General features: G+C 46.3%; 1 protein-coding gene across 12 annotated transcripts in view; it reads right to left on the bottom strand.

Annotated features, from left to right (window-relative positions):
- The window catches only part of NR3C1 (nuclear receptor subfamily 3 group C member 1), a 121776-nt gene extending 111777 nt beyond the window's left edge, over nt 1-9999 (bottom strand). For 2 of the 12 annotated variants that reach the window (XM_048221196.2, XM_026499012.4), the window contains exons 1-2: nt 9567-9844; nt 4247-5461 (exon numbers count right to left, since the gene is read on the bottom strand). In XM_048221196.2, coding sequence (XP_048077153.1) covers nt 4247-5445 — 1199 coding nt within the window. In that variant the 5' untranslated portion in view covers nt 5446-5461; nt 9567-9844. The other 10 variants (XM_048221194.2, XM_026499008.4, XM_026499013.4 and 7 more) reach the window with 7 other exon arrangements.
- Between the last annotated feature and the right edge of the window lie 625 nt (nt 10000-10624).

Below are 10624 nucleotides of genomic sequence, written 5' to 3' on the forward strand. Positions count from 1 at the left end.
GCTCTCTGAAACTACAGAAAGAAGAGCATGAGCTTTTAAACCTTCCTAAGGGTCAATAATCAGGAATTGATTTTTTTTTTCAGCTACAGCTTAATTCAACAATATTTCTCTTGTGCAACACAAATTCACTAATTTGTATATGGAGGCAGGTGCCTGTTAATACGGCAAATACCTGTAAATACTACCGTATACAATTACTAGAATGCCTGTTTCATTTGCTCACGTAAGAGGTAGTACATAAAGAGAACTCACTGCTAATTAAACCTGGGTGTGATCTTTTAAAGAAAAAATATGTTTTAAGAAATATGCCCCAGACTTATTTTAAACCTAATGTAAATTAAGATTTCCTAACAACTAGGCTATTTCAATCACCTGCAGGCCAGAGTGGATTACGACTTACATAACCAACCAATTAATACAGATGCTCTTTCACATTAGGTACTCATACTAAAATAAACCCTTTTGATCCAATCTCTCCTTCGCTAAAATCTCAAAAGGCCCCTACGGTGATCTCCACCCACATATGAATTTCATTATTAATACAATTTGCACTTAACCTACATTTATGCAAGGTATGTTACAGAGTAAGTCTTTCATAAAATTTATAAACATCCGATGATATATTTAAAGTGGGTCCAACTAAAGTATCTGTAACACCAAGCGACAAAACCGGAACATCATCACAGTACACGTTATGTTATTATACAAATATGATGGAATGACCAAAGAAACATTTTAACTTCAATAAAATAGGACCACATGCTAATCCTGTAGTTCTATATCCCAGTCATTCCACACTAAATTGACACACCTGAATACACAGTATGTTTTCCCCTCTTTCATTAAGACCGCCCTAATAAAGTACAAGTGTTAAAAATGAAAAAGATATTTATCACAGAGCTCAAAGTAAGTATGTAAATAACCTCAAGCAAATCTTTAACATTAAACCCAAAAAAGACAATGAAACACTCAGTGCCAGAACCTTTGGAATAAGAGGAAAAACAAACGGAAGTAAACCAACTATCCTTTAAAAAGGGGGGTAAATCATAACCAAAATCTCTTCCTTATGCCTCTTTTTGGAGAAAACATTTAGCACAGTGTTAATAGTAAAAAAAAAAAAAAAAAGGGACAGAATCTGTCTCGCTCATCCTGTGTTTGTACAGGTCTTTAATTTCATTGCGTTAATAAAATTGGACACGATGCAATTAATACTGACAGATGTTTAAAATCTACATAAATTTTCGGAGCTTTATAAATCAAAGCCCTCAACTCTCCCTAAGATCGAGTTTACAAATTCATCTTGCATCATTCCTTCTCTTCAACAATCTTACCCTTCACAAAATGGTCAACCTTTTAACACTCAAGTTTCAACAGAATCCCAATGAAAGCTCTAATTCTACCTAAAACCACTTACTCCTCTGCCTCTTTTCAGCAGCGTCACCATGAAAGCTTAAGTGCAGAATGTGTTTTCATCAAGGTTACAAGTTTATGCTAAATTTGTTGCACTTCAGAATTTAAAAAGCATATTCTGTTAGTATGACCAGTCTGTTTTAAGAATGTATATCATAATGCTTTCTCTTGTTTTAGTATCAACGAACTTAATCCTTAAAAAGAAAATATTTGACTATACTCATCCTTGACAGTCATAATTTTACAGATAAATGTGAACTGGACGTTAACCTATGTTGACAAATCAGTAGGAATTGCCTTCCCTGGCAAAACAGAGTGTAGAGTGTCTCGATTTTTTTTTTTTAATAGCATTTTGAGAAAAAGCAATTTTAGGTGACAGCTTAAAAAGTCAAATTACGATTTATGTTTTTTTAATCAAAAAAGGACTGCAAGTGAAGTTATCAGTGGCACAGAGTATTCTCAAGTCAGAGAGTCAGTATTGACTATAGCTGTGGTCTCACCATGTGGATCACTTGGGTCACTGCTCATAGCTATTGTTTGACGAGAACCGAGTAACATATAGAGAAGAGAAAGCAACCAATTTTAGTTTTATCAGGGCTGTTGTGTGGAGACAATAGATTGATTCAATGCTGGTTAGAAAAGAAACATTGTTTCAATTTACTTGGAAGCAGCTTTGTTCTGGGTAATCACAGTTCCCCATGTTAAGTTAATGCTGTAAGGTATGAAAATTTCAAACATTAGCAAATTATCCTGCATAAGATATTACACCTTTTCATTAGGACACAAACTACTGATTATAATTACAAATCACATATCAGCATTAAAATCATTTCATTGGATATTAAATAATCTCCAAAGAGCCACATCAGCACTGCTTTGCCTATCACCATAAGGTTGTTATGAGGCTCAAATTAAAAGTGAAGACACTTTATATGCCTTAAATTCCTATGTAAAACAATAAAATTTTTAATAATTTAAGGTTATCTATGTTCATCGAAGACTTACGCTCCAGATCCCAGATTTTACAAGGCTTAATCAAAGTTCACCATGAATGAAAAAATGGTTAAGTCTTGTTCTAGGCTTTTTTTTTTTTTTTTTTTACAGTAAGAAAAATGTAAACAGTACCACAGTGATTATTAGAACAAAATGCATTAATAATCCCCAAACGGTTTCCTAAGATGTATTATGTCTCTTTGTACAATTACATGTTCTATAAATTAGCATAATAGTTTCCAACAGATAGCTCAGCCGAATTAACGGCACTTACTCTTTAGGACAACCAAGCACACCGAATCATTAATTCCACTGCCAAAATTCTGAGATTGAAAATTTAAAACACAGCATGTCTTTTAACATTCAAACACAACAACTTACACAATAAGAAACACCTCAAATCTCCTTACTGAAAACCAATTAAGCCCTCCGTTCAGAAGGACAACAATAAAAAGTTGAAGTAGAGTTCTAAATAAAGGATTATTAAGTAACAGATTACTAGATAGTTTACATGAAGACGCACAAGAATCTAAGGTCTTTTCTTTTGATAAGAAACAAGTAAGCCTTTTAAAGGACTGGAACATAGCTTAAATCTAAGTCTGAATTTTTTCCCCACACAAGAAAACCTTCTTCCTTAAAGAGGATAAAAAAGAGACACATCAGTGTTACAATATATCTTTAAAAGAAAAAATATCTTAAAGAGTTTAAAATAAAATCTTCATGGACTAGTTATTGGGAACGAATGCCACTAACAATGAAGAAAAAAAAAACCTTGAAAAGCTCATGTACAGGTAAATCACTGTCTACTACTATGCCTTTAAAAAAAACCAAAAACAACAACTCATTAATCTGTGTCTCTACAATCACATTTTTGTATTTCCTTCACACCTAAAATGGGATATACAACTCAGAATTTATCTGAGTTGGGGACAGGGGTACAGGTAGAGAACTTAACCCCTATCAACAGATACATCTAAATTTAGCAACTTTTCCTGGTAATTCCATTTTAACAGATCTTTTTGAGGTCAAACGGAAACGTCAGTAGACTTATTAATGACTGAGAAAAAAAAAGAGCAACCAAATGACAGCTGAGAATCAGAGCTTCACAATGTCGGCCCTCACGTATCTATTTGAGAACCTGTAGGAACTTTTCAAAGTTAGATTTTGTTTTGCACCATGTTGCCGCCAATTCCTTTCCTGAACAGCAGACCCAGCCGTGTACTCTAGGTCAGGAACCTAGTGGGCAAGTCCCACGTCTAAGGCCATGGTCAGGCCCACTGCTCGCTGCATTGCTTCAGCCATCTCAAAACTCAAATTCTGCCACAGATGGTTCAGTGTGAAGAAAAGGCTCATTGTTAGAGCCTCCATTTTTAACCCTTTGACCTCCTCAAGCTAACATTTCACAAATATATGAATACCGCACACACTTTTGCTTCTATAAAGTATGAAGGGTACTTTTCACTTTAACCTAAGAATATATTTTAGAAACACATCAAGGAACACACACAATGAAGTATTAGATATCAAACTCTCTTGAATTGAGTAAAAATTAAATAAGGATACTTGTTAATGAGCAACATTATTTTGAATTTTTAAATAAAATGTGCAACTACAGGCCAATGGGATACGGAATGCCCTTATTTCAGAGAAAACTTGAAATGCTTATGTACAGATAAATCACTTCGGCTGTCTTTCAACCATGCCTACTTTCAAAGGACTACTTAAACTTAGTCACATGAAAAAGCACAGACGTCACTGGAAAACACATAGAAATCACTGAATATTTAAGTCTATCAAACCATTTCACATCCATTCTTAAGAAACAGAAAAGCCTTCTTCTTACCTTGAATAGCCATTAGAAAAAACCGATCGACCCGGGAAGTTCAAAGTCCCCAAGGAAGCCAAGTTGTCGTCTCCAGATCCTTGGCACCTATTCCAACTTTCTGAACCAACAGGAATTGGTGGAATGACATTAAAAATAGGCTTCTGATCCTGTTGTTGAGAAAGGGATGCTGTATTCATGTCATAGTGGTACATCTGTCCCCCAGAGGTACTCACACCATGAACAGAAATGGCAGACATCTTATTACCAATTATATTTGCCCCAGAAAAGCTTGCCTGACAGTAAACTGGGCCCAGTTTCTCCTGCTTAATTACCCCAGGGGTGCAGAGTTCAATGAAATCTTCTTTTTCTGTTTTCACTTGGGGCAGTGGCACACTGTTGGGGCTTGGTAAGATCAGATCTCCATTATCCTTAATTTTAGGTTTAGTGTCCGGTAAAACGAGAGGCTTACAGTCCTCATTCGAGTTTCCTTCCAAAAGGAATGGATCATCCTCTCCTGCCAAAGGAGAAAGCAAACAGTTTTCATCTATCAAGAGGTCTGGTCTCCAAGGACTCTCCCTCGCCTCTTTCTCTGGGGACCCAGAAGAAAACTCCAAATCCTGGAGTTTTTTCCTCCAAATATCAAAGGTGCTTTGGTCTGTGGTACACAACTTCACATTGCCCCCGTTGGTGCCAGTCTGGCCCTTCACATTTTGCTGTTCTGAAGACACATCAGAGAGAGTTTTTGAAAACTCCCTCTCTGTGGGGGCAGCAGAAACAGCAGTGGTCGCTGAGCTCTTGGGGTTCTCTGGAACACTGGTCGACCTATTGAGGTTTGCGATGCTTTCTTCCAGAAGCCGAAAGTCTGTTTCCCCACAGGAAAGGTTGATTTGGCCCTGCTGTGGGAATCCCAGGTCATTTCCCATCACTTTTGTTTCTGTCTCTCCCATATACAATCCCATCGAGAGCGAAACTGCTTTGGACAGGTCTGGCTGCTGTGCATGGCTTCCTGAACCTTTTGGAAAATCAACCAAAAGTCTTTGCCGCTTGGAGTCTGACTGAGAAGCAGCAGCCAGTGAGGGTGAAGATGCAGAAACCTTCACAGTAGCTCCTCCCCTTAGGGTTTTATAGAAGTCCATCACATTTCCCCTCTCCCGACCAAGCACACTGCTAGAGATTTCTTCTTTACTGGGGGGACTTAGTGATTCCTTGGAGTCCATCAGAGATTATCATCAGCTACCAGGTGGGGGGGGAGAAAAAAAAAAGAAGGGGGGAGACATAATAAGCTATAAAGTCACATTATCTCAGTGATCTGATTAGTAAGAGCCTGTTAAATGAACCTTTTAGTTAACTCTGAATCTAATTCCTTGTTATCAGAAAAGTAGTTTCTGTCTTACAGAATAAAAAAGCCATGTCCCCTGCTCCCATTCAGTGTGCCTCATTTAAAAAGAACAATGCAGTTCAATTGTACAGCTGAGGGCAAAATTGTATCAAACTAAGCTTGGCTATTCATCCTGCCACTCACAGAACTGTAACTTTGTTAATCACAGACATTATAATTCATTACATCTGATTATTCTAAAGGTTCAAATTGATGTCAAAGTATTTCATTTAAAAAGAGTATGATCATTAAAATTCTTACTTCCTTTCAATCAGTCAAGGCTGTTTGCTTTTCTGAGAACCCATACACATAAAATTTGATAAATACTATGATAGAATTCTCTCAAACTTTTCACGAACTGCCCTCCTACCTGCTAGTCACATAACCAAATCTTTGGTACAATCTATTGGTAAACCATGCACATTAAAAAACAAACAAACAAAAAACAAAAAAAAACAATGATCATCTTCCAATACACTAAGAAAGGCTCTTACTTTTAACCCCAATTTCTTACTGAATGTGTCTGTTTCTGCCTTCAAATTTTGGAGATACCAAATGAAATACGTCGTATATAGGCCAACTAAAATTTGGAGTTTAACAAGCAAAATAGAATGTGCAGTACCTTCTCACTACAATTTTAGCTATTTAAATACAAGAAATACAGCTAGCTCTCTAGAACCTTACAACATAATAAAATCTAAACGAAGCTACATTTCTTAAATCGCTTAAGACCCTCCGTATGAGACACTATTATACCTCTAAATTAAGATTTTTTCCTTTCTAAATAACGAAGTACTAAAAACAGAAAACCCCACAAATGTAAAATCTCGTTCATATAAACCCAGGCAAAAGAACAGCCAATAAAATGCTCAGAATAATTTTCTATGTATTCTAAACCTTCACCAATCCCCATTCGGAGGCTGTTCTCCCGAGTATTAGGTTGGTAGTATATTGCTTATAATCAGGATATTGTAAGAGGCAGGGGAAGACTCCGATAAGCACATTTGGGACATCATAGTCAAATCCCACCCAATGAAAGGAAACTTTTGCTCTATGGAGACCTTCCGAGGCATAAACTTCACTAGCCCACAGGGGAAGTGGAGTGGGATTAAGGTAGAGAGAGGGCTAGGGACCTGCTTCTACACATCTTGAGGGTAAACTGCTCATCTCCCCGCCCCTCCGCCCTGTTTATCTGATAACGATCTCTAAACACAAGGTATCAAATGGAGCCTAATGAATTTCCACGCGGCTTTGACAGCTGCCCTCAAACTCGAAACCAAAACAATATTTCATAAAACGAAACGATCCCTCCAACGACTTTAGCCCCCAGTTTAAATTGCAAATAACTGTCACATTAATGGGCCTTAATGAACCGTGTCAAAGGGTCTTAAGTGGTATTACAAGGCTGCAATTACCCAGCCTGCAGCCCCAAACGTCAAAGTAGCGCTGGACAAAAATCGCACCACACAACTATTCCGGCTACGGAAGGTCTTTTTCTACAAGGGGCCACTTAGAAGCGTCAGGCGCGCAATGATGCCAAGCGCTGAAGAACAAACCCTCTACCCGGGGAGAAAAAAGTGCAAGGGTAAAAAGAGAAATGTGTCCAGACCTGTTGAGTTCTTTCTCCGACACGCCCACTTCTACCAGATAACGCCAGCCCTGGCCGAAGTCTCCAAGTTGCAGGCTGTCAGCCCCCTGCGTGTGTTCACTCACTCACTCTCACACAACACACACACAGGCACACACACCCTCCGCGCCCTCCAGAAAGGAGACGCGCTGGAGCCTCGACAGAAACCCTGATCGCGCTCGGGCGCACTAGGGTGGAGTGGAAATATTCGGCCGAGTAGAATTCAAACGCGGCTCGGCGTTCACCATAAAACGGGTGTTCAGGCGGCCCCCTGGGAGGGCACTGACAGGGGACTGGGTGGGGGAGGGGGCAGGAGCCAGAATTCCGCACCAGGGAACCAGAGGACCGAAAGCCGGGGCAGCTCGAAGAGGCTCCACTCGCAGAGAGCTCAGGTTCCTCCCCCTCAGCCCGACCCGGGGACGGCGGCCGAGGGAGAGGAAGAGGCCAGCGCTGTCACCCGCGCGCTGCCCTTTCGTCACCATCACCCGGCCCTCGCCAGCCCCCACCCCCATTCCCCGAGGCTAATAAAAGTTTGCAGGCTCCCGCGGCAGCCCCCGAGTCGGCCCCGCGTCCCCAGCCCGCACCTCGGGGGAGCCAGCGCGCGCGCGCGCGCGGGCCCCGGCCCCCGGCCCTCCTCACCTCTTACCTCTGGCAGGGGCGCGGATCACCCACCACCGTCCGCAGCTCCCACCGCAGCCGAGATAAACAACTTAACGTGTGAAAGCAGGAGGAGCAGGAGGGGGAGATTTTTTTTTTCTTCTAAAAAAAGGAAGTAAACAGCCGCCCCCTTCGCCATAGGGGGGAGGGGAGAGCCCCTATTTGAGAAAGTCTCCCATTTCCCGGCTGACAAGCCAGCCCCCCGCCCGCGCGGATCCCCGCGAGCCCGGGCTCTCCGGCGCGCGTCCTCCGTCCCGACGCCCTGCCGCTTCAGCCGCTCCGGGTGCGGCGTCTCCTTCCACCCACTAGAATCCGTCCCCGACGGGCGGGCGGTGACTCGGGCTCCAGTCACAGACTCGAGCTCGCAAAATGGAGGAGGAGGAGGAGGAAGAGGAGGAGGAGGAGGGGAGGGAGCGCGGACACGCGAAAGGGCCGCCCGGCCGCGGCGAGCGAGCGGGACCGATCGGGGGGCGGGCGGAGGCGGCGCCACGGCGCGCACACACTCGCACACACACGCGCTCCCCCTCCACCCCCGGCCGCTCCCCGCCCGAGGGGCCGCGCGGCGGCGGGGAACGGTGCAACCTGTTGGCGACGCTCGGCAACTGCAGGGGCGGCCGCAGCCCCCGCCCCCACGCCCTCCGCTGGGGCCCAGCCACCCCGGCCCCGACGGCGCCTGCACGCCCCCGGCCCCAGGCATGGCCCGGGACGTGGCAGCCCGCCTTGCCCCCCGAGCGCGCGGGACTTCTAGCCCACCCACCCGCGGGCAAGGAGGAGAGGCGGCGGCGGCGGGGGCCGACCTGGTCTCTCTGGGGCGGGCTTGGGAGAGAAGCCGAGTTTCTCTAGTTTGTCTTCTCGCTGCCTCCTTCCCGCCCCCGCCCAGCTCCGCGACTCTCGACCCACTCCGGAGCTGGCCCGGTCCCTCGGCGGCAGCCGCCGTCAGCGCCCCTGCGGGTGACAGCGGGCTGTCCGGGATGGGGGGGTGGAGGGGCTGGGGCGCGGCCCGGAGCAGCGCCGCGGGGGTGGTCCGCGCCGCCGCCCCGGAGCCGAGTTGCACAAAGTGTGTCACTTAGCGCGGGGCTACTAGGGTTGCACGGAAACGGTGCCGCAGCGTGTCGGCCGCTCTCTGTGCCGGACCGCCAGACACGCCCTCTGGGGAGGCTTATGGAAGGGAGGGCAGAGGAGGGGGTCCGCGCATACGTACTCTTGGCCCTGGGGGAGTCGCGTGCCGGCAGGTCCCCCACCGCCGCATCGTCTGGGCGGCCCCGTCTGCAGCCGCAGCCGCGCTCTCCCACCGGGAGAGAAGTTGCAAAGCAGAACCCACCCTCCCCCGCGCTCCGACCGTCCCCCACCCTTTTCCCCGAGTCTGCGAGGCGGCGGCGGCGGCGGCGGCGGCAGAAGGAGGCGCCGCCTGCCAAGTTCAACCCCCACCTTCCCTCCTAGCGCGCTCACACTTGAAGGAAGTTGCACGCCAAATGCAAAACCTCCGGCGAGCTGAATTTCTTTACACTTTTTTATTATTATTTTTAAGGAAAGCAGGGGGTGGCAAGCCTAAAAGCAAGTTGCAGGCGAAACAGTAAGTTGCTTGCAAAGTACGCCCTCCCTCCCCCGCAAACTCCTGACCTCTCCTCCCACTCCCTCCAGGACCCGCGTCCAAGTTTCCCGTGGGGGCCCCTCACCCGAATCTTGACATTTGCTGCACTCCACTCAATGCGTCGCCCACCCTTTCGTGTACACGAGACCCCTGCCCCTCCAAACAAAACAAAACACACGCAGCTTTAAAATGTCAGCATTTAACTCCCTCCAGCTGTTCCCGTTACGCGCCTCCCCCTCAGTCCGAGGGAAACACGTGGCCTGTCCCCAAGGAGAGGGGCGTGGGGCTAGGGGAGTCCGCGCGGGAGACGCCCGCCCCAGCCCCCTAACCCAGCTTGCCGCGTCCGGAGGGCTTGGGCTTTGCCGGGACCGAGACTCCTACCTTGTGCGACACTTAGTATGATTTTTGTGACTCGGGGAAAGGTTGTGCTGTGTTGCTTTAGGGTTTGGGGCGGTAACTTTTGCTCCCCCACAGGTGACAGCGCTTGCCAGCTCATGACGGGGGCGGAGGCTGCCGCAGCTCCACCTAGTCCCTGCCCAGGCGCTCAGCTGCAGCCACTCACTCCTCAGGCAGCTCTCAGACGCTAGCAGCGGCCGCCTCTGCTCTGACATCTTGAAGAGGATTGGGGGAAGCGCATGCCGGAAACCGCCCGCCGCCATCTTGGTAAAGGACGATGACGCCAGCCCGGCCTCGCGTCCACCATCTTGGCAAAGGTTCTCCATCGCAGGGAGCCGAAGTAGCCCTTCCTCGATTCTGAAGGGTAGACGCTACCCCCATGTGCTGCCGGATGTGAAAGGAAAGAACTAAGCATTTTAGTTACCTACTTGTTAGGAGACGATCTACTCGGGCCGCCTCCAGACGAGTCTAGGGCCGCCATCTTGGCAAAGGAAGAGCTGCTCTCTGCCTAAGAAAAGAAAAGGGAACCAAAACCTTTGCCAACGGAGAACGCTCAGCCCATAGAATTTTTATGAGGGGCGCTGAGCAACCCAATTGTTCACACAACCTTTTTCTGGATCCAGAAGAGATGGTTCCCTTTTTCTTTTCCCTTGGCGCTAGTCAACTAGAGGGAGGCCCTTGCCGTGGGTGCTCATAGCAGGCACTGAGGATTTACTTCAACAGCACCACTTTGCCTACTTGCCAGTT

The sequence above is a fragment of the Ursus arctos genome, unplaced genomic scaffold, assembly GCF_023065955.2.
Source record: "Ursus arctos isolate Adak ecotype North America unplaced genomic scaffold, UrsArc2.0 scaffold_5, whole genome shotgun sequence".
NCBI lineage: Eukaryota > Metazoa > Chordata > Mammalia > Carnivora > Ursidae > Ursus > Ursus arctos.